The 25,014-nt window shown below is 43.4% G+C and overlaps 1 protein-coding gene across 1 annotated transcript in view; it reads right to left on the reverse strand.

The window, feature by feature from the left end:
• Positions 1 to 2,199: 2,199 nt before the first annotated feature.
• Positions 2,200 to 25,014, reverse strand: part of LOC141165108 (carboxypeptidase A2-like) — a 30,612-nt gene continuing 7,797 nt past the window's right edge. Inside the window, exons 4-11 of the mRNA XM_073650750.1 lie at positions 20,520 to 20,618; positions 20,251 to 20,352; positions 19,932 to 20,030; positions 18,801 to 18,911; positions 11,292 to 11,382; positions 11,016 to 11,215; positions 10,821 to 10,905; positions 2,200 to 2,387 (exon numbers count right to left, since the gene is read on the reverse strand). Of these exons, the coding sequence (XP_073506851.1) occupies positions 2,200 to 2,387; positions 10,821 to 10,905; positions 11,016 to 11,215; positions 11,292 to 11,382; positions 18,801 to 18,911; positions 19,932 to 20,030; positions 20,251 to 20,352; positions 20,520 to 20,618 (975 nt within the window). The remainder of the gene's footprint in view (positions 2,388 to 10,820; positions 10,906 to 11,015; positions 11,216 to 11,291; positions 11,383 to 18,800; positions 18,912 to 19,931; positions 20,031 to 20,250; positions 20,353 to 20,519; positions 20,619 to 25,014) is intronic.

Raw genomic sequence — 25,014 nt, forward strand, 5'->3', positions numbered from 1 at the left:
CCTCAGTATCCGTTGATGAATACCATCTGGGCCAGGGGATTTGTCAATGTTTAATTTGCTCAGTCGCAGGCGTACTTCTTTTTCTGTTAAACTAGTTATATTAGGTGCTGAACTTTGATTTTGAAAGATTGTTAAAAGATCACTGGAATGGACGGTTTGTTGGTGAACATGGATGAAAAGTGCCTGTTTAATATCTCAGCCTTTTTTTTGTCCTCTATAATTATCTTGTTGCTATCGTTTTTTAAGGGGCAAATACCATCTGATTTTTTCTTTTTGGCATTGATGTATGTATAAAATTTTGGGGGATTTATTTTAATGTTGCTGGCGATTTGTTGCTCTGTAGATAATTTTGCTAGCTTGATTTTTTTTACATTTCTTATTTAGGTCTTTATACTCCTGAAATGCTATTTTTGTTTTATTTATCCATAATGGATTATTTTTATTCCTGGACATTTTATTACCAGAGGGTATAAATTTTCTACAGGATTCTAGTAGTATTTCCTTGAACATGCCCCATTTACGTTCAGTATCCCCAGTTACCATGGTCCCAGTCTACACGATTAAGCTCTTCCCTTAATTTGTTGAAATCAGCTTTCCAAAAGTTCCAGGTTTTTGCATTTCCTTTTTGAAATGTTTTATTGAATATTACATTGAAACTTATCATATTATGGTCGCTGTTTCCCAAATGCTCCCGGACCTGTATATCTGAAGCAATATTGGTCTATTTGACAGAAACAGATCTAGTACATTACTTCCCCTGGTTGGTCCATCTACCAGCTGAGAGGTAATTGTCCTGAACTGTGGATAAGAACTTGCAGCTTTTAGCACAACTGGATGATTCTATGTCCCATTGGATATCAGGATAGTTAAAATCCCCCATAATAAGGACCCTATTATTATTTGCTGCCTTTTTAATTTGTTCCAGCATTTCGTCCTCTACCAGTTCAGCTATATTAGAAGGCTTGTAACAAACTCCAATTAAAAGCTTTCCATTATGGCCATCTCCATATACATTAACCCAGACTGACTCTACATTGTCGCATCTTCCCCCAATGTCGACATTGAGCACAGGTTTTAAGTTGGATCTTACGAAAATACACACCCTCCACCTTTTTTGTCTTTCCTATCCTTTCTAAATGTAGTATGTCCCTCCATATTTGTCACCCAGTCATGGCTTTTATCCAGCCAGGTTTCCGTAATACCCACCGCATCATATTCTGTGACCGACATAAGAGTCTCCAGCTCAGCCATTTTGTTTGCCAGACTTCTTGCATTTGCCAACAAACATTTAATACTATTAGCCCATTTGTTCCTCCTACTCAGCTACTTTCCTTGCATATCCCAGCCCCCCCAAGATCCTCTATAACCCCTGCTGTCCCACTCTCTCTGTTTACTCTATCTATCCCCTTATTAGCACGAATACCCTCCCTCACCCCAGATCCTAGTTTAAAAGCTCCTCCATCTTCAAAATAATGCAAGTGCTTTTCATTAGCTAGAAATCATTAGTAATGGATACGCTGATCATTAATACAAACACTAATTTTCAGCTTTATCAGTAAACATGCGTTTATCGCTACATTTCAGCCCCATATACACAAATATTTAAATAGAGTAGGTTGATAAAACATGAGGGCCCCAAGTATACACCTATAAATCTCCTGGATTTCTTTGGTATTATTCACTATATTTGTTTTATATTTACGCGCCTTAACTTAATTACAGTACTTTAGTGTTGTGTTTATAGGAATATATCCTTTTTTTGTTTTAGTCTTTTGTATTGGTCTTATATTACGATCTTATATTTTAATAAATTATTTTTCCGATTCATAGAGGTTTCTTCGGTGCCGGAATATTACTTTATTCTTAGATTTCAGCAAGCGAAGGTAGTTTGCCCAAATAGCAAATGTAATTGACACAAGCTGCCCACCACACAGTCAAGATTTGATTGATAGAACATTTAAAATCTACACATATGAGTTTACTCTACATGGATGTGTTTGTACAAAACATTATTGTATGATGATTTATAGTTTTGCAATATTATCTTTATTTCTGCATACACAATGATAATGTTGGTACATTGAGGTTTTAGAGAAATCAATAGAATAAAAAATAAAAAAATAATGTTAAGCTTTTTATAAAAAAAACTTGAGAAACAATGGACATTTTATATAAACTCTGGTTTTGGACCAATAGATCTTAATAAGGATTGTCTCGTATGTGCTCCAGTATCTTTTGCAGCCCCAGCCAGGTTTCCTGTGCCGTTGGCAGGATTTGATTAGATGGAAGAAGAAAACCATATCGTCCTGTGTCCCTTAGCTCAAAGGCAAATGAATATTTGATTCCTATGTCATAGGTCCAGTCAATGCTTCCACCACTGGCTTGATCTGCACCAAGAAAAAATGTTATGTTAGGGGGGTTGTTAGGATAGGTCATCAATTTCAGAATGGTGGGGTCCGACAACTGGCATGGATGCATGTAAACAGTGTACAGCGCCACAAGGGCACAGCTCCATACATTGTTTAGTGCACCCTCCAGGGTATTGTAGCTTATATCCTATTCAAGGGGTTGTCAAAGTAATAGGCAACCCATTCAGCTGATATTAATACATAATAAATAACATTACATTTCTAGTGTGGCATTATACAATAAGTAGTATAAAGCTGTAAATAGGAAAGTCAAGGGTGTCTTCACGTCAGGACATCTCTGGAACCAGAAGGTAAATAACTGAATTTTCAATAACATAAAAGATCATCAAAGATGGACAATGCAACACAGAAAACACAAACATCAAAGAAAGAACACAAACTAAGTCACAGGATAATCAGGGATAAAAAAATGCACCCCTAGATCACTAGGTGTGGCACACTTTGCATCACCAAGGATAGATACTAAAATAATGGATGACAAGAGAGATCTTCTTCATAACCAGGAATGGTTGATGAACTTGGTACTTCAAAGTTGTCCATTGGGTCATTAGTAGTGATGAGCGAGCATGCTTGCTCCTGCTCTGTACTCGCCTGAGTATCTCACTGCTCGAGATGCTCGGCGAGTATTTCCAGGATGCTCGGGCGGGAGCTCGAGTCCCCGCCCCGCATTTTTTGTGCTGTTTTAACAGTGAATAAACATGCGGGGATTTCCTGACACTCACTGTAATGCCGCAGCCATGTTGGTTGTGGCATTACAGTGATTGGCTGGCCGCATAGCATCATCGGGTCTATATCAGACCCGGTGACCCTATGCTCATCACAGTCTACCCTTCAGACAGGCAAAGTAGGGAGAGGTGCTGCTGAGCTAGGGAGAGAATTGGCGGTTTATTAGTGAGGTATTAGATATTCCATAGCTGCAGTTAGGTCCATATATATTTGGACAGAGACAACATTTTTCTAATTTTGGTTCTAGACATTACCACAATGAATTTTAAACAAAACAATTCAGATGCAGTTGAAGTTCAGACTTTCAGCTTTTATTTGAGGGTATCCACATTAAAATTGGATGAAGGGTTTAGGAGTTTCAGCTCCTTAACATGTGCCACCCTGTTTTTAAAGGGACCAAAAGTAATTGGACAGATTAAATAATTGTAAATAAAATGTTCATTTCTAGTACTTGGTTGAAAATCCTTTGTTGGCATCAGACGTGATCCGATATTACTGCCGTAATGATCGTGACATTTTGGGGAGCGTGCCAGATATTACACTCCATTTAAAGTTTAACAGTTGTGTGTTTTTCAAACCTATTTACACTTGGTCGCAGACCAATAGCATATCTGTGAACAATACTGTCAGAGTATTATGCCATTTTTATGGACTGACAATAAAACATACAAAAACGAAGCTAAAGTGGATTTTCCTTGAAAAAATGTTAAGAAACATTATTTTCAGAGTCATGACTTGTATATGAGGCCAAATAAATAGTAAAAAAAAAGATATGGACTGTGGAAGAGATTTATGTGACCAGAATGAACACTCATCTCGAGCTGATGATACCACCTAGCAGCACCTATCCCTATTGTAAATGCATCTAACAGCGGTATCAATAGGGAAAAGAATAGATTTATATTTTTTTCTGCAGCACACAGTATAAGGCAATAATAACTGGCTGAATTGGTGTAATACGCTATCCATACTGCGATAGCTCACCCGTAAACGAATTTCAGATAAGACAGGTAATATTCTAGAATATAGAATCTATTTTAATTGTCCTTCCCATTATTATGGAGTGGGTCTCCTATACTGTTATTGCGTATACAGCAATTTCAAGGGCTGCCAAAAATTCACTCCAATACACATTTGAAGAGATGTTAAAAAAAAAACAACTATAAAAACACAGCAGGATCTTTAGTATAAAAACCAGACTCGCCAATGTAATCCTTGCAAGCTTTAACACAATGTTCACAAGGTAGACAGCAGCGGTGGTCGGTCTCCTAGACAGTGAGCAAACTCTTTCATGATGATAGAGGCCACCATCTCCTTAGCTTACTGGTACTTTTCTGTGGGAATGAGCTTGTCTCCAACCAGCCCGGAATATCCAGTGAATGGCACGCCATGGTTTGGTATTAGCACTGAGTACCAGAAGCGAAGCCATCCACAATTTCCATTTCTCAGGAATTTTATTTGGTAGACTGGCTGCCCAAACATTAGTTTTTCACAAACGAGCTGAAGACACTGAGTGGCAGTAGGTGTAAGTTTCTCCAGTATGACCTGTTTGTTAGATATCAGAGGGAGAACAGAATTGGGCTTTGCCAAGGTGCCAGATTGTATCTTAAGTCTTATAGATAGCTGGAGCCCGTCCACAGTAAAAAAGCAGCCATAAACCTTCACACAGACTTTTCTTAGCCAGGACCATATTCTTTAAGTCCATGTTCTCCTCCTCATCATCCTCCTCCTCATTATCACCGAATCCGCGTTGAGATGAGATGAGGCTGGACTGTGTAGCATCACCCTGTATAGTTCCTTGGTCCACCTGCAATGCCTCCTCTTTAATTGAGAGCAGCGAGAGTTTCAGTAGACAGAGAAGTGGGATGGTGATGGAAATTGTGGCGTCATCTCCTCTCACCATCTTGGTGGAGTCCTCAAAGTTTTGGAGGACGGCACAGATGTCAGACATCCATGCCCACTCATCAGCTCTTATGTGCGGAAGCAGACCTGAATTCCAACGGGTGTGTTAAAGCTGGTACTCAACAACAGCCCTCTGCTGCTCACAAAACCTTCTTAACATCTGCAACGTTGATTTCCAATGTATGGTGACATCGCACACCAGTCGGTGACCTGGAAGCGGTGACCAAATGCTGCTGAAGCACTGTCAGGGTGGCGGAAGCTGTAGCTGACTTTCTGAAATGGGCACTCACTCGGCGTACTTTCACAAGCAGCTCTGGCAGATCTGGGTAGGTTTTGAGAAACCGCTGAACCACTAAGTTGAGCACATGGGCCAGTCATTGTACATGTGCGAGGTTGCCAAGCCTCAGAGCCGCCACCAGGTTCCGGCTATAGTCACACACGACCAAGCTTCAGTGTTGAGAACCACAGATCTGCCTGCTCTGTTACAGATTTCAACAACTCTGCAGCAGTGTGCGGTTTGTCACCTAAACATATTATCTTCAGCACAGCCTGTTGCCACTTGGCCGAGGCAGTGCTGCAGTGCTTCCAGCTTGCGACTGATGTGGTCATTTCAGATATGGAGCCCAAAGAGGAGGAGGTGCAGGAGCTGTAGAATGTGGGGGCAACACTGATTGACCCAGGGCCCGCAATCTTCTGCATCCCAGCTTCCACAATATTAACCCAGTGTGCCATCAGTGAGATGTTCCATCCCTGGCCACAAGCACTTGTCCATGTGTCTCTGGTTTAGTGGTCCTTACCAGTAACTGTGTTGGTGAGGGTACGGATAATGTTCGGGACCTGTGCTTGTAAAAGCAACATCACACCAGGAGAAATAGTTGTGGCTGGGGACCGAGTACCGAGGGACAGCCGCCATGTGGTTGTGGAAAGCTTCCGCTAAAAGTGCAAGCAGTTGAGAAAAGTGGTAGTTTAGTATTGTGGCCTGTGGGTGGCTGCGTATTTGTGCTTGCGTTCCAAGGACTCATGTAGGGACAGCTGAACGCTGCGCTGGGACAAAGACGTGGACAAGGTTGCTGACTGTGATGGTTGCAAGTGTGCAACGACAGGCGCAGGGTGGGAGACATCTTTGCCTGCAACTTGGACAGAGGCTTGGCGTGCACGTACAACAAGGGAAGAGGCAGTGGTTTCACCCGCAGACATTGTTTCTGCATCCTGGCGTTTGGCCAAGCTAGTTGGGTGCTTTGCTGTCATGTGCCTAACAGGTGGAGGTCAGGCTGGTAGTTTTGCTGCCCCTGCTGATGCTGGCATGGCAGATGTTGCAAATGGCCTTTTTGGGGTTAACGGGACAGTCTTTAAAAAATAGCCAGACTCGGGAGACCTAGAAGTTGGACTGGCAACTTCCCTGGTATTGGTGTTTTGGGGAACAGGTGTCCACCTTGTGTCTGTGGCCGCCGCACTGCTTGTTCCTGTCTGTTGAGTGCTACGCCTCCCTTCCCCTCTGTGCTGCTGTCCTCGCTATGCATGTCACCTTGCCAGGTTGGGTCAGTGACTTCATCGTCTACCACCTCGTCTTCCACGTACGCATCCTGGGCCTCCTCCTGACTTGGTGGCAATTGTGTCTCATCATCATCATCCACCTTTTGTGACAGTAATTGCACTTTCCCACCATCACTTTCGTGTGACCATGACTGCTGAAATATTTTGGCATTGCTACATGCGATCTCCTGTTTCACCAGTTGAAGCGGACCGAGTGTCCAAGTGTGGGATCAGTTGTCTCCGGGCACTCGGCATGGTGGGAGGAAGGAGGATCAGGGAGAGGAATATGCCGACTTCAAGTAAAAAAAATCTCCCGGATCTGCACATTCCTCAAACAAGAATCTGGAAAAACAATTGTGCATGCCCTCATCATCTCCCGCCTCGACTACTGCAACCTCCAGCTCTGTGGCCCTTCTAACACTCTCGCACCCCTCCAATCTGTCCTAAACTCTGCTGCCCCACTAATCCACCTGTCCCCCCGCTATTCCCTAACCACTCCTCTCTATCAATCTCTTCACTGGCTTCCCACTGCCCAGTGACTACAGTTCAAAACCCTAACCTTGGCATGCAAAGCCATCCACAACCTGTCTTCTCCATACATCTGTGACCTAGTATCCTGGTACTTACCTGCACGCAACCTCCGATCCTCACAAGATTTCTTTATCTCCTCTTCCCACAATCACATACAAGGTTTCTCCCGTGCATCACCCCTACTCTGGAACTCTTTACCCCATCATACCAGACTCTTGCCTACCGTGGAAACCTTCAAAAGGAACCTGAAGACCTACCTCTTCCGACAAGCCTACAACCTGCAGTAACAACCACTCCACCATACCACTGCACGACCATCTCTACCCTCACCTACTGTATCCTCACCCATCCCTTGTAGATTGTGAGCCCTCTCTCCTCCTGTACCGGTTTGACTGACTTCTATACCAGGAAAGATCTTTGAACAAATTATTAAACAACATGTATGTAAGTACATGGATAAGAATAAAGTGATTAACCAGAGTCAGCATGGGTTTGTAACTAACAAGTCATGTCAGACTAACTTAATTTCCTTCTATGACAGAATCACTGACTGGGTAGATCAGGGAAATGCTGTAGATATAGTATATCTTGACTTCAGCAAAGCATTTGACAAAGTATCTCACACCATCCTTATTGAAAAAATGACCAAGTATGCAATGGACCAGGCAACTGTTAGGTGGATTCATAACTGGCTTAGTGATCGGACTCAAAGGGTGGTTGTAAATGGCTTCACATCCAGCTGGATGAATGTCTCAAGTGGGGTACCACAGGGCTCCGTCCTGGGACCTGTATTGTTCAACATCTTTATCAATGATTTAGATGAAGGAATTGAGGGTAAACTCATTAAATTTGCTGATGACACAAAGCTAGGAGGGATAGCTAATACTAGAGAAGAGAGAGAGAGGATTCAAAAAGACCTAAATAAACTGGAGCAGTGGGCAGCAACCAACAGAATGGTTTTTAACAGGGAAAAATGCAAAGTACTACATCTGGGCAATAAAAATGAAAAAAGCATATACAGAATGGGAGGAATAGAGCTAAAACAGTACATGTGAAAAAGACTTAGGTATACTAATAGATCATAGACTGAACATGAGTCAACAGTGTGATGCAGCAGCAAAAAAGGCAAATACAATTCTGGGATGTATTAACAGAAGCATACAGTCTAGATCACGTGAAGTCATTATCGGTCTTTACTCCTCTTTGGTCAGACCTCATCTGGAATACTGTGTACAGTTTTGGGCACCACATTTTAAAAAAGACATAGACAAACTGGAGCAAGTTCAGAGAAGAGCGACCAGAATGGTGACTGGTCTGCAAACCATGTCCTATGAGGAACGGTTGCAGGATTTGGGAATGTTTAGCTTGCAAAAAAGAAGACTGAGAGGAGACTTAATAGCTGTCTACAAATATGTCAAGGGCTGTCACATTGTAGAAGGATCATCTTTATTCTCATTTGCACAAGGAAAGACTAGAAGCAATGGGATGAAACTAAATGGGAGGAGACACAGATTAGATATTAGAAAAAACTTTTTGACAGTTAGGGTGATTAATGAGTGGAACAGGCTGCCACGAGAGGTGGTGAGTTCCCCTTCAATGGACGTCTTCAAACAGAGGCTGGACAGACATCTGTCTGAGATGATCTAGTGAATCCTGCTTTGAGCAGGGGGTTGGACCAGATGACCCAGGAGGTCCCTTCCAACTCTACCATTCTATGATTCTATGGTTGCCGTCACGTTTTTTGTTCAAGATTATTGTAATTGTTTTTGCTATGTATACCCCTTTTCACATGTAAAGAGCTATGGAATAGATGGTGCTATAATAATAATGTGGTCCAGACTCATGGCTACTGAGACTGGACCGTGTGGAATACACGGTGGTGGTGATGGTTGCAAACTGACTGGAAGCATTATTTATTTATCTGCTATCCAACCAATAACCTTTTCACACTGGTCTGGCTTCAAGAGTGGTATTCTGCAACCCCCCTAGAAAGTGGGACAAGAACCTAGGTCGGCATGATGTGGGTGTGGGTACATGTTGGGCTCCCTCAGCAGGCACAGTTTCATCTTGCCCATGGCATCGGCCTCTGCGTGCACCATCACCATAACGTCCACTTGCCCGTCCTTTGCCACACGCCTTGCCCATTTTAAATGGAGTTTAATATTTGTCACATTGACAAAAATGTCTGCAATAATATAGGATCACGTCTGAAGACCACTGTTTTAGGCAGTGACCTAGGATGCAGAAATGCTTACAGGGGTCTTCCCCATGCTGTTCCCATGTCATTTCAGCACTGTATGGATGTGTCTGATCTTGTCTCACACACAACATGACCAGATAAGGTAGTAAAATGTTACAATTACATTGTATTTTTCACCGTTGAAAGCAATGCAAATGTGCAAAAACGCATCAAAAATGCTATGTGTGAACAAAGCCCAAGGTGTTATTTATTCTGCTATATATGCAAGTCATTACCCTGGAAAGGATGTTCCTTAACATTTTATCCAGGAAAATCCATTTTGGCTTAGTTTTTGTATGTTTTATCGTCAGTCCGTAAAAGTGGCGTAATACTCTGACAACATTGTTCACAGCAGTGACCTGGCAGTCAGAAATGCTTCCAGGGGTCTTCCCATGCTGTTCCCATATCATTTTAGCAGTGTTCCCATTGATTTGGCCAATTTTGAGGCCCCCTCCAGACCTTCTGGGGAGGGCAGCCGGAAAAATGCTCACGTGTCCCATTGACTTACATTGGGCTCGTTGCTCGGGTCGAGCACCCAAGCATTACGATTTTCTTGACCCGAGCAACGAGCACCCAAGTATTTTAGTGCTCGCTCATCACTAGTCATTAGGATTAGTGATGAGCAAGAGTGCTCGTTTAACCCTTTAATCGAGCATGCTCAGGTGCTCGCTGAGTGTTTGTGGTGTGCTCAGCATCATCTATGTTTGATGCGTCGTGGCTGCATGTGTCACAGCTGTTAGACAGCTGCGGCACATGCAGGGATTACCTGTTTGTTAGGCAATCTCTGCATGTGTCGCAGCTATTTAACAGCCGTGACACATGCAGCCACGGTGGATCAAACATTGATGCTGAGCACGCCGCAAATACTCGCCGAGCACCCGAGCTTGCTCGATTAAAGGGTTAAACGAGCACGCTCGCTCATCACTAATAAGGATGGCTAATAAATACAAATACTTCTAAATATTGGATAAATAGCAGATAAAAAGAGTTGATATTGTTCCATTGACTACCAGTCTTGGAGGCTTTACCAGTGGCACACAAGGGTAAGACGATCAATTAGAGAATCACAGGGAATCACACTGATTGCAGGACTACTAAAGCGCCATATAACTTCTACGGCAATGAGTGCTAATATGTTTTCAAGAGAGCGTCTTCCCTTGCAGTGCCTATTTGCTTTAACTTACAGAAGAGAGTTCTACTTTGAGGTGATCCTCTCTATAAACTTCTTATGCCTTTATAGGGCAGAAGGAAAGGGGTTGTCCTAATAGTGTGTAATGTATATTAGTGTGTAAGGGGTGGGTTAAAATGTTAATTTAATGCTAGTTAATGGTGTTCCTGTGAAACAGTTTGTGGACATGTATTATATTAGATTCACAGCGTAACTTGATTTGTTACTAGCTGTGCTACAGCCCCAGAATATAAGGAATGACAGCGACAGTAATGTAACCATGTACACTTACAGATAGTGGAGCAGATTGTTCCAACTTTGTACTGGGTGCCATACAAAGAGCTCAACGCACTAGCTGCAGCTTTACCGACATCGTTCTAGAAAAACACAACAGATATTTAATTTGGATTAATTGTCATTATATAATAAAATGTGAGTCTCGCTCTTGTGCATAGTAATTGTGAAAATCAGTTTGCAACTGACTTACAAGTTCTGTAAAGTGAGCCGGGTTGCTACACTTATATCCATAAGGGAAAAGCAGAAGCTGGGAGTAGCTGTGGATGCTTATGAAACCTTTGATTTTGCCGTGTCCTCTAATAAAGTTAGCAATTGACTTTACTTCCACCTCAGACTCTGCCCCTGATCCAAAGTATGAGTCGGAGCAGGGATCAGAACTTGCTCCTGGACCTACAAAGAATTTAAGTTAAGTTACACATATATAATTTACATCCTTCTATGTAATTACAAGGGAAATCTTAGTTACCCCCAAAGCCAGCATTCCAGTTTCTGTTGGGGTCTACACCAACACATCGGCTACCACTGTTGATGGTGCGGGTTTTACGCCACATACGGTCCTGACAGCACAGAAAATTACATTTAGATAGCATTGCACTTTAACTTACGCTGATATCATTAAGATATTAAGAATATGACATCATCATAAACTGAACAAAAAAAATGTATTTTACAATTTGAACAATATAAGCCAAATGTGCTGGTGGTATTGTTATGTTATAGTATGTTTTACATGGGAATTGTTGTTACAAATTAAGTAGGGATTAACTATAGCAATGTCTTCACTGAGTAAATATTTCACTGTGATTTTGATTAAAGGGATAGTTCTGCAATCAAAACATTCATGGCGTCTATAGTTCTACAATCAAAACATTCATGGCATAGGTGTTAGAACCTTGCTGTTAGGTTTTTTTCCTTTGCTGGTCACATGACCTTGTTGGCCTATTTAATCCTGCTCCGCCCTTCTGGCTTTGCTGGACTTCATTGTATATCTACTTTCTAGCTAGCCTGTGCTCTATATCTAACTCTGTTAGTTTGCTTGGTCTACGGACCTCTATGTTCTATCTATTTTGTTTGTTCGTCTGTCTGCTACTATTTCTGTTAGGAGGTGTCCCATATTCCTCCCAGTCCTTAGTACTTGTAGGGATTCCCTCCCCACATCTATAGGTCTCCATACAGACTAGATTAGGACTTTAGCAGGTCTGATCGCAGGATCAGGTTCCCTGTTACATCGTAGGGATTCAGCTGAGTCCTATAGTAGGGACAGATCTCCTCTCTTACCTTAGCTTTGGTAGCAGAACATAACAGTAAGTCCAGCCTGCAAATTCTCTAAGGAAAGATTTTTTTTGTTCCATCATGGTGTCGGTTCAGGATTTGGCTAAACACCTGCAGGGACTCTCTCTGGAAGTGGCCGAGCTCCGTCAGCACGTGAGTAACTGTCCTGGAGCATATTTCTTGGAGCCTAAGGTATGTTTGCCGGATTTATTTTTTGGTGAACATCGAGAATTTTTTTCATTTAAAAATGCTTGCTTATTGTATTTTCGTTTGAGACCCAAGTCCTCTGGGGATGAATCCCAGCGCGTAGGGTTCATAATGTCACTTTTGCGCAAAGAGCCTCAGGAGTGGGCCTTTTCTTTGCAACCTAGTGATACATGCTTCAGATCAGTGGATAGTTTTTTTTCTGCTTTAGGACTATTATATGATGATCCTGACCGTGTGGCATCAGCTGAGACTGAGTTGAGACGTTTAAAACAAGGATCAGGTAATGTGGAAAAATATTGTACTCATTTTCGTCGTTGGTCCACTCAAACAGGGTGGAACGATTCTGCTCTGAAAAGTCTATTTCTTGCTGGGCTCAGTGAAAGGGTTAAAGACCTGCTAATTGCTTATCCTACACCTGAGGATTTGCAACAGGCTATGCAATTAGCTATACGGGTGGATAGAAGACTGCGTGCTAGGGTTAATGAGAGCAAATCCTCTGCTATGTCAGTTTCTGGTTATGATAATGTGTGTACTAACAGTGGTGAACCGATGGAGATTGGATCGGTGGCACCTCGCTCTCAAGAAAAAGACCGTCGTTTTTCGGAAGGCTTGTGTTTCTATTGCGGAAAATCTGGTCATTTGATTAAAGGCTGTGAGCTTCGTATGAAGAAAGAAAAAAAAATGGTCAGTCACGCCCGTATTGCCTGTTTAAATTCCAAGGGTATATTTTTAGCTGCTTCCACGATTGCTCAGGAAAAATTAATGGAATTTCGGTTGTTTGTTGATTGCGGGTCTACAGTCATGGCCAAAAGTTTTGAGAATGACACCAAAATGATATTTTCACATGATCTGCTGGCCTCTGGTTTTTATTAGTGTTTGTCTGATGTTAATATCACATACAGAAATATAATTGCAATCATATTATGAGTACCAATAGGTTATATTGACAGTTAGAATGAGTTAATGCAGCAAGTCAATATTTGCAGTGTTGCCCCTTCTTCTTCAAGACCTCTGTAATTCTCCCTGGCATGCTCTCAATCAACTTTTGTACCAAATCCTAACTGATAGCAGTCCATTCTTGCATAATCAATGCTTGCATTTTGCCAGAATTTGTTGGTTTTTGTTTGTCCACCCGTCTCTTGATGATTGACCACAAGTTCTCAATGGGATTAAGATCTGGGGAGTTTCCAGGCCATGGACCCAAAATCTCTATGTTTTGTTCCATGAGCCATTTAGTTATCACCTTTGCTTTATGGCAAGGTGCTCCATCATGCTGGAAAAGGCATTGTTGGGCGCCAAACTGCTCTTGGACGGTTGGGAGAAGTTGCTCTTGGAGGACATTCTGGTACCATTCTTTATTCATGGCTGTGTTTTTAGGCAAGACTGTGAGTGAGCCGATTCCCTTGGCTGAGAAGCAACCCCACACATGAATGGTTTCAGGATGCTTTACAGTTGGCATGAGACAAGACTGGTGGTAGCGCTCACCTCTTCTTCTCCGAATAAGCTGTTTTCCAGATATCCCAAACAATCGAAAAGGGGATTCATCAGAGAAAATGACTTTGCCCCAGTCCTCAGCAGTCCACTCCCTGTACCTTTTGCAGAATATCAGTCGGTCCCTGATGTTTTTTCTGGAGAGAAGTGGCTTCTTTGCTGCCCTCCTTGAAACCAGCCCTTGCTCAAAGAGTCTCCGCCTCACAGTGCGTGCAGAAGCACTCACACCAGCCTGCTGCCATTCCTGAGCAAGCTCGGCACTGCTGGTAGTCCAATCCCGCAGCTGAAACAGTTTTAAGATACTGTCCTGGCGCTTGCTGGTCTTTCTTGGGCGCCCTGGAACCTTTTTGACAACAATGGAAGCTCTCTCCTTGAAGTTCTTGATGATGCGATAGATTGTTCACTGAGGTGCAATCTTTGTAGCTGCGATACTCTTCCCTGTTAGGCCATTTTTGTTGCAGTGCAATGATGGCTGCATGTGTTTCTTTAGAGATAACCATGGTTAACTGAAGAGAAACAATGATACCAAGAACCTGCCTCCTTTTAAAGTGTCCAGTGATGTCATTCTTACTTAATCATGACTGATTGATCGCCAGCCCTGTCCTCATCAACACCCACACCTGTGTTAATGGATCAATCACTAAAACAATGTTAGCTGCTCCTTTTAAGGCAGGACTGCAATGATGTTGAAATGTGTTTTGGGGGTTAAAGTTCATTTTCTGGGCAAATATTGACTTTGCAAGTACAGTAATTGCTGTTAAGCTGATCACTCTTTGACATTCAGGAGTATATGCAAATTGCCATTACAAAAAATGAAGCAGTAAACTTTGGAAAAATTACTATTTGTCTCATTCTCAATACTTTTGGCCATGACTGTACACTGAATGTAATTGATGGGGGATTCGTGGAAAAACTCAATTTAAAACCTGAACCTTTATCATCCCCCATTGCTGTGGTTTCTGTGGATGGCTCCCCTTTGAAGAATATTACTCTCAAGGTCAGTGAATTTCCTCTCACTATTAATGGTGTTCACCATGAGAAATTGGATTTGGTAGTGTTGAATAACTTGCCTTCTCCAGTAATATTGGGTTTGCCCTGGTTAAAATTTCACAATCCTGTACTGGATTGGTCTACCAGTGAAATTAAATCCTGGAGCCATAAATGTTATGACAAGTGTTGTAACGGGCGTATTGCAGCTTTGGATAGGGGAGAATTGCCTGTTCCTATTCAGGATTTTTGGAGAGTTTTTTCTGAGAAGGAATCGCAGGTTTTGCCTCCCCATAGAGACTATGATTGTTCTATTGAATTTGTCCCTGGAGCGACTCTTCCTAAAAGTCGTTTATTTAACCTTACTATTCCTGAGAGGAAGGCTTTGGAGGAATACATACAGACAAGTTTGGCCGCCGGTCACATTAGGCCCTCTAAGTCTCCTGTGGCGGTTGGATTTTTTTTTGTAAAAAAAAAGGACGGCGGTTTACGTCCTTGTCTGGATTTTCGTGAGATTAACAAAATTACTGTACGCAATCCTTACCCACTGCCATTGATTCCTGATCTGTTTAACCAGTTATTGGGGGCCAAGTGGTTCTCTAAAATTGACCTTAAGGGGGCATACAATCTGTTGCGCATGAAGGAGGGTCATGAATGGAAGACTGCTTTTAACACTCCTGTGGGTCATTTTGAGAATCTGGTTATGCCTTTTGGTCTTACTAATGCTCCTGCATTTTTTCAGAATCTGATTAATGACATCCTTAGACCTTTAATCGGTAAAAATGTGGTTGTGTATTTGGATGACATTTTGATTTATTCGCCAGATCTGGAGTCTCATTGGCGGAGCGTGCGTGAGGTATTACAGTTATTAATGGACAATTCGCTTTTTGCTAAGCTGGAGAAATGTGAGTTCGCTGTACAGAGAATTAGTTTTTTGGGCTACATTATCTCCAGCAAAGGTTTTGAGATGGATCCGGTTAAGGTTCAGGCTGTGCAGGAATGGCCTAGGCCTATTGGTTTGAAATCGATACAGAGGTTTTTGGGTTTCGCCAATTACTATAGAAAATTCATAAAAAATTTTTCTAGTATTGTCAAACCTCTGACTGATCTCACCAGGAAAGGTGCTGATGCGGTTCAGTGGTCTTCTGAGGCCATTGAAGCTTTTGTGTATCTCAAGGAGAGGTTCACCTCTGCTCCCATCCTTATGCAGCCTGATGTTACTAGGCCGTTTTTGGTTGAGGTTGATGCTTCCTCTGTGGGGGTTGGCGCAGTATTGTCTCAGGATAACGGGGATGGATTACATCCCTGTGCCTTTTTTTCAAAAAAAATTTCGGAGACTGAATTGAATTACGATATTGGTAATCGGGAATTATTGGCTATTAAACTCGCATTTGAACACTGGCGCCACTTCTTGGAAGGTGCGGAATTTCCCGTTCAGGTTCTTACGGATCATAAAAATCTGATATATCTTGATGCTGCCAAGCGCCTGAATGCCCGTCAGGCTAGGTGGGCACTGTTTTTCTCGCGGTTTAATTTCTCCGTTACTTACATCCCTGGTACTAAGAATGTTAAGGCGGATGCCTTGTCTCGCAGTTTTTCTCCCATAGTCGGTGCTGAGAAAGAGGAAAACATTTTACAAGAAGGTGTTGTGATAGCTGCTTTAGACTCCGTTTTGGAAGATGAGATTCTTAAAGCTCAGGAGAATGCCCCATCTAACACTCCTCATGGGAGGTTGTTTGTGCCTGGGACCTTTAGGAGAGATTTGTTTGTTGAGTGTCACGAATCTCGGTTGGCAGGTCATCCCGGAATCTCTGAGACCAAGAGACTGGTGGGTCACAGTTTTTGGTGGCCTGGATGGCAGAAGGAAGTCATTAAGTGGGTGCGCCAATGTACTATATGTGCTAGATCTAAGTCCTCACATACTCCTGCTGCGGGGTTGCTTTGTCCTTTGGAGGTCCCCAGTGCTCCTTGGACACATTTGGCTATGGACTTTATAACTGACCTTCCCCCCTCTGAGGGTTTTACTGTCATCTGGGTGGTCGTGGACCGTTTTAGCAAGATGTGTCACTTGGTTCCCTTCGTCAAACTGCCCTGCGCTAAAACTCTCGCTAAGGCCTTTGTCAAGGAAATTGTCAGACTTCATGGCGTTCCTACTGACATTGTTTCTGATAGGGGTCCTCAGTTCGTGGCTCGTTTTTGGCGTGCCTTTTGTGACAGGTTGGGAATTCATTTGTCGTTTTCGTCCGGATATCATCCTGAATCTAATGGCCAGACAGAAAGGAAAAACCAGGATGTTGAGCAGTTCTTGCGTTGTTTTGTGGCAGACAATCAAGAGGGGTGGTCTGAGTTTCTGCCACTTGCCGAATTTGCTCTGAACAATCATACATCTTCTTCTGCTGGTTGATCGCCATTTTTTTGTTGTTCTGGGAGACATCCGTCGTTTGGGTCGTTCTCCAAGTTGGGATCTGCAGTGCCTGAGGAGGAGAATTTTTCCGGTGATTTGGAAAGAGTTTGGACGGATGTGCGTGGTAATCTTCAGGAGGCCAACAGAAAATCTAAAGACTACTTTGATAGGAAACGACAGGAGGTTTTGTTCGCTGTTGGTGACATGGTTTGGTTGTCCTCTAAGAATCTGCGGTTGAGGATTCCTTCTAAGAAATTGGGTCCCAAGTTTGTAGGGCCCTTTAAGGTGCTTCAGGTTGTCAACCAATCTGCTGTTAGGTTGGAGGTTCCTACCTCCTGGAGAATTAATCCGGTCTTTCATGTCTCTCTGTTAAAAAAAGCTGTTGTGTCGGATGGTGACGCCTCTGCCTCTGTTCCTCCGGTGGTGGAGGACGGGGAATATGAAATTTCTCGCATCCTTGACTCTAGACGGTATAGAGGTAGTTTGCAGTATCTTGTGGCCTGGAAAGGTTTCGGACCCGAGGATAACTCTTGGGTGAGGTCAGATGATGTTTCCGCGTCCAGACTTATCAGAGCGTTTCACAGGAGGTTTCCTGATAAGCCTGGTCCTAGGGGATCCGGAGGATCCTCTTAGAAGGGGGGGTACTGTTAGAACCTTGCTGTTAGGTTTTTTTTCCTTTGCTGGTCACATGACCTTGTTGGCCTATTTAATCCTGCTCCGCCCTTCTGGCTTTGCTGGACTTCATTGTATATCTACTTTCTAGCTAGCCTGTGCTCTGTATCTAACTCTGTTAGTTTGCTTGGTCTACGGACCTCTATGTTCTATCTATTTTGTTTGTTCGTCTGTCTGCTACTATTTCTGTTAGGAGGTGTCCCATATTCCTCCCAGTCCTTAGTACTTGTAGGGATTCCCTCCCCACATCTATAGGTCTCCGTACAGACTAGATTAGGACTTTAGCAGGTCTGATCGCAGGATCAGGTTCCCTGTTACATCGTAGGGATTCAGCTGAGTCCTATAGTAGGGACAGATCTCCTCTCTTTCCTTAGCTTTGGTAGCAGAACATAACAATAGGTAGTACCCCCATCAATCACAAATACGAAGCCATCATGATTGCAGTCGGGTCTGTTTTTCTCTGAAATGCTGCAATGTTTCAGGAAAACATAGTTCGAAAACCCAGCCGGGTTCCACAGGGTGAGCTCCAACCGGCTTCTTCCCGCCTTGATCCAGATGACTAACAGATCTCTCCCTATGTACATTTGTGGGTGAGACATATCAATCACCTAGAACAGAATGGGGAAAAGGTGCCAGGGGCCACACAGGACTAGTCACGTCTATACCTATAGTCCCCTTTTAAAACTATGCTTCCTCTGAAACCCTACAGCATTTCTGAGTTAGATATTCAGGCTGCAATCAAGCAGCCACGCTCTGGTTCACGCTGCCCATGGTTCAGGCAGCATGAATCAAGTAACAGGTTCCCTTTAAGTTTTACAAATGAAAACTGTCAAGTCTATGAACAAAGCATTATACACCTCATTTCCTACATCCACCCTATGTGCCTTTAAATTACAGTGATAATAATACCTAGAATAGCACTTTTCTACCTTTTATACTCACTTTTGTGTGCGAGTAGACATACCCATCAGGATTTGTGACAACCAAGAGAAATAAGTCGTAAGTATTTAACAGCGAGGTTACAAATGAATCACTTCCATGGTCGCTAGCAAGCTTTAAATAGAAAGTGAAGTGTTACCATAAATATATACAATATCTTGCAACCCAGTCCACAATTTGTAAAAATATATCATTAATTATTTTAAGATACCTTTGAAAATTGTTTTTTACAAGTGTAGTAAATATAAAAACGTTGTTTAGAACTGATTGTAATGAAATACGACAACTGTGCATCTGGAGCATTAAATATTCTGGTGTCTTTTGCCCGATGGTTTCAATGCAAGCTGCTAAATATGGGTAGGACCTTAGTATGATTTACATTTCTGCTCTTGAACCCTCTTATATCATAGTCCTAGGAGTTCACTGCACACAGCACCATTGGCATCATCTTTATTACCAAGACATATGTATGAAATATTTATATCTTTGGTGTAACAGTGTATGAATATATCATGTTTTAGTGATTCATTTCCTTAGTGGTATTTTTTATACCTTTTTGATTTCGTTATATAGAATTATTTAAATTGTGAAAATAATTCAGTTATTGTGAGAACATATTAACATAATTTTGCTTTAAGTGCTTCACATTACAGGAACATAAATTAGTACATAATTCTCTTGATACTGTCTGCATTCACATGAGTTCAAAGCGGATTTTTTTTGCCGTTTTAGACTAAAGACCCCCATACACATTAGATAGCTATTGGCCAAACGATTGACCTGTCGACACCTGTCTTTCCCGACTCCCCCATGGCACAGGAACATTTAACTGAGCACTTCTGAGTTCTCTTTGAGAGAGCCGCTGTCAAGCTCCTGTGTTATTGACTTATTTCCAGGGAGATCAAAAGGATCATCCATTGAGATTCAGCAGCCGGATCCTTCTCTCCCCTAACATCCTCAGTTGGTGGAGATTCTGGAGGCCCCTATACACAATAGACTATAGGCCTATTGGCAGGTTCAGACAACTTTTGTCTATGAGGGCAATTAATGTAATGTAATAGGCAAAAAATAATATCTACCAAAATAGTGATCGACTTGGAGTAATCAAATTCGGTAGATATTGTTGACAATTACCTTGTGTGCAGTCCAGAGAGCAGTAGCTTGTGTGACCCATTCACGGGAGTGAATACCTGCATCAATCCATATGCCAGGACGATTGGCACCAGTGCTGAACTGTAATATCAATTAGCAGTTTCAGTAAAACAAATATATTTAGATAGTTCACAATGTATTAGTCCCTGTCTATATAAGACTTTTTTTCTTCATCACTGAGGTTGAATCTCAGATTCTAGATGCAGTTATTTTATAGGTTTTCTCCTAGTTGGACCACCTCATTCAATACTCCATATTCTATCATATGAACAGCATTTTGAATTCTTTTCAAAAGTTTTACCTTAAGAACATAGAGAGGACGTCCCTCATATGATAGTCCAATCTGCTGTTTGCTGACTATTGATTTGTAGTCCAGAACAATAGCATCAATGGCGTTGAACAGCTGACATAAAGAAGAAATGTTACATAAGTCTTTCACTAACAGAATGATACCATTGTAATATGTTCATGCATAGTATCTTTTTTCACACTGTAAATATGACTTAATACATTGCAGAAAATCATAGACAATTAGCCTATGTTCACCTCTAAATACATTTCCTTCCTTACATTGTCTAATGTATGATAAGCTCCATAGTTGAAAGCACCAGAGCTGCGTTCCTTCTTCATATTGATTTCCATCTCCTGCTTCTCTGCATTAATCACCTCCTATAACATGTAGATAAAAGTAGTCAATACACTCTATAGCAAAGGACTATATACTTTCATTTCTTAGTGATATATACCGTAATCACTTTCATCAATAGGGTGTACCCATCCCATTATCACATTCGCTATTAAAAGATTTTTCAAGCAGAGGACATGCAGACTACTGTCGAAGTTATGTAGATGTCTATTGTGAATTTTTATTAAATTTATCTACATTAAAACTCATCTGCCAAGTGTATGCCCATTGAGTCATCTTATCCAGATCATTTTGCAATATTGTAGTGTCAAGGTTAGATTTTAGTATCCTTCGTCTTTTGTGAATTTTGATTGTCTGACCATGTACGGAACACAGTCTAATCATACCACAGCTCAGGGCCAGACCGGGACAAAAAAGCAGCCCTGCCACACAAACCCCACCAGCCCCCATACTATAACATCCCTCAGGCCCGATATGTGAATTTTGAATTTTACGTTGTCGTGCCCCTCACCACTCTCTTAAAGCGAACCCGTCAGCAGGATTTAGCCCGCATGGCTATAATGGCGCTGTGATCCTGATTAATCTGATACTTGATGTGAAGGGATCTGATCAGTGGTTGTTTAATACTCACCTTATGAAGTTTTCAGAGAATGACATCTTGTGTGCTTCAGGGCGAGACATGGGGCAGGGCCTAAATGGCGCCGGAGGCGGGTCATACGCAAATCCAGCATCGCGGACCCCGGGGACGGTTATGCAGCCTGGTGGACTGCTGCCGAACACTTTCCGGGTCAAAAGGAAAGCAACCAACTTAAATGATAAACCCTTCCGTGTTAACGCACACAGGAACGGGTATAGCGGTTCACTCTATCTCCGTTCACTGCACGGAAGATGCGCGACCGGGGAAGTAGCTGTAGCTCTGTTAACTACACAGGAACAACACTGGATGCGTGGGTGACTACGCCGACGGGTACACGTGCCTCCAACAGGTGTGCTACCGGACTGCAGGGTATTACTCCACGTGGCTGACAGGTGATAGCCGTGGACAGGACGTCCGACAGGCTGCTCGGGGTGTTAGGCGACCCCTATGGCAGAGCCAGACTGCAAGACGGAGCTACCTGCCTATTTCCACTAGCCTGCCTATTTCCACTACACCTGCCTATGGAAACTACGTGGAACACAGTTGTCCACACAACAGCATCACTGCTCAATGATCAGAGCGTGCCGCCATGTTTGTGGGCGGTCTTTTAAAGACTAAGCCCTGCCCACCTTTGCACTATTGGTGACGTCACCCGCGACCAATCAGGCGGTGCCAGGTCACCGGATCAGGTGGTTGCCAAACCACCAATCACGATCCGCCAGGTCACGGACATGCTCAGTGCGGAGAATCCTGGACTTAGGCTCCAACAGCCCTGTCTCCCTCTGCAACCTACTCTTAACATTGCTAGGCACAAATACCCAAGAGACAATCTGTACATCTCGTGGACCAACTAGGCGTTGGGGCTGACAATGATGCTGAGCAGCATCAGCCCTGGCTGGACTGAAATGGGAGACCACAGAAGGTTCTGGACCCATTTCAAATCCAGCAACAGCCTGACACCTAACAGATAGTCTCAGGGTTCTGTTTCAAGTGCAGAAAACATCATGAAGACCAAGGCAGGTCCAAGATACTGTTGTGGTGAAGTTTAAAGCTGGATTTGGATACAAAAAGATTTCCCAAGTTTTAAACATCTCAAGGAGCACAGTGTAAGCGATCATATTGAAATGGAAGGAGTATCAGACCACTGCAAATCTACCAAGACCCGGCCGTCCCTCTAAACTTTCATCTTGAACAAGGAGAAGACTGATCAGAGATGCAGCCAAAAGGCCCATGATCACTCTGCATGAACTGGAGAGATCTACAGCTGAGGTGGGAGAGTCTGTCAATAGGACAACAATCAGTCGTACACTCCACAAATCTGGCCTTTACGAAAGAAGAAAGCCATTTCTCAAAGATATCCATAAAAAGTCTCGTTTGAAGTTTGCCACAAGCCACCTGGGAGACACACCAAACATGTGGAATAAGGTGCTCTGGTCAGACGAAACCAAAATCGAACTTTTTGGCCACAATGCAAAACGATATGTTTGGCGTAAAAGCAACACAGCTCATCACCCTCAAAACACCATCCCCACTGTCAAACATGGTGGTGGCAGCATCATGGTTTGGGCCTGCTTTTCTTCAGCAGGGACAGGGAAGATGGTTAAAATTGATGGGAAGATGGACAAAGCCAAATACAGGACCATTCTGGAAGAAAACCTGTTGGAGTCTGCAAAAGACCTGAGACTGGGACGGAGATTTATCTTCCAACAAGACAATGATCCCAAACATAAAGCAAAATCTACAATGGAATGGTTCAAAAATAAACGTATCCAGGTGTTAGAATGGCCAAGTCAAAGTCCAGACCTGAATCCAATCGAGAATCTGTGGAAAGAGCTGAAAACTGCTGTTCACAAACGCCCTCCATCCAACCTCAATGAGCTTGAGCTGTTTTGCAAGGAAGAATGGGCAAGAATTTCAGCCTTTCGATGTGCAAAACTGATAGAGACATACCCCAAGCGACTTGCAGCTGTAATCGCAGCAAAAGAGGGCGCTACAAAGTATTAAATCAAGGGGGCCGAATAATATTGCACGCCTCACTTTTCAGTTTTTAATTTTTTTAAAAAGTTTAAAATATCCAATAAATTTCGTTCCACTTCACAATTGTGTCCCACTTGTTGTTGATTCTTCCCAAAAAAATTTGAATTTTATATCTTTATGTTTGAAGCCAGAAATGTGGCAAAAGGTAGAAAAGTTCAAGGGGGCCAAATACTTTCACAAATCACTGTATATATAGGTGATACTACTGTGTATAATTGCAGTATCACCTATATGTATATACAGCAGTAGCGGTATCACAAACAGTATATATTGTATACACAGCAGTCCATATACATTATGAAGGTGATACTGTGACTACTGTATATAAATTATATAGGTGATGCATATACAGCAGTAGCACCTGTATAATGTATATACAGCAGTAGCACCTGTATAATGTATATGGACTGCTGTATATACATTATATAGATGCTACTGCTGTGTATAATTGCAGTATCACCTACAAAATATATATACAACAGTCTTTATACATTATATAGGTGATACTGCAATTATACACAGCAGTAGCATTTATATAATGTATATACAGCAGTCCATATACATTATACAGGTGATACTGACTGCTGTATATAGATACATGTTCTATATTGGGAGTGGACTCACCCAGATCCCTACGATGGCAGGAGGAGGTGAAGAGCTGCAGCGTGTCCAGCATCAGGCCTGCAGATGATCCTTGGAGGCGGTGAGAGGATCCCTGCTGGAAGCGGTGAGAGTATCCCTGCTGGGGCCAGTGAGAAGATCCCTGCTGTGGCCAGTGAGAGGATACCTGCTGGGGCTGGTGAGAGGATGCCTGCTGGGGCCGGTGAGAGGATCCCTGCTGGGGCCGGTGAGAGGATCCCTGCTGGGGCCTGTGAGAGGATCCCTGCTGGGGCTGGTGAGAGGATCCCTGCTGGGGCCGGTGAGAAGATCCATTCCCTGGGGCCGGTGAGAGGATCCCTGCGGGGGCCGGTGAGAGGATCCCTGCTGCGGCCAGTGAAAGGATCCCTGCTGGGGCTGGTGAGAGGATCCCTGCTGGGGCTGGTGAGAGGATCCCTGCTGGGGCCTGTGGGAGGATCCCTGCTGGGGCCGGTGAGAGGATCCCTGGGCCGGTGAGAGGATCCCTCCTGGGGCCGGCGAGAGGATCCCTGCTGGGGCTGGTGAGAGGATCCCTGCTGGGGCCGGTGAGAGGATCCATTCCCTGGGGCCAGTGAGAGGGTCCCTGCTGGGGCTGGTGAGAGGATCCCTGCTGGGGCCGGTTAGAGGATCCCTGCTGGGGCTGGTGACAGGATCCCTGCTGGGGCCGGTGAGAGGATCCAATCCATGGGGCCGGTGAGTAGCGTGCAACTGCGCCCCCAAAAAACATTCTGACACTGATACAGACCATGCCAGCGTCAGACAGGGCCCTGTGCGTGCCGTGGCGGCCCTTTAAAACTTTTTAATAAGCCCCTGTGTGCCGCTCTCTCTCCCCTGCACGCGCTGAGAAGGGCTGCCGCGGCTCACGCAAGCGCTGACAAGGGTCGCCGCAGCGCACACGGTGGCCTTGTCAGTGCGTATAATAGGGAGAGCGCACACACAGGCGCTTATTAAAAAAGTTTTAAAGGGGCAGGGGTCCACGTTACAGCCGAGAGCCACCGGGAAAATGCAGGCATTGGCAGATTGCCAATCCGGGCCTGCCACGGCTGCTGGGCAAGGGAGGAAGCAAAAGACAATACAGACATTACAGCAGGGGATCATAGAGGATTCAT

The sequence above is a fragment of the Phyllobates terribilis genome, unplaced genomic scaffold, assembly GCF_046119375.1.
Source record: "Phyllobates terribilis strain yellow unplaced genomic scaffold, ASM4611937v1 Scaffold_11__3_contigs__length_659146591, whole genome shotgun sequence".
Lineage (NCBI taxonomy): Eukaryota > Metazoa > Chordata > Amphibia > Anura > Dendrobatidae > Phyllobates > Phyllobates terribilis.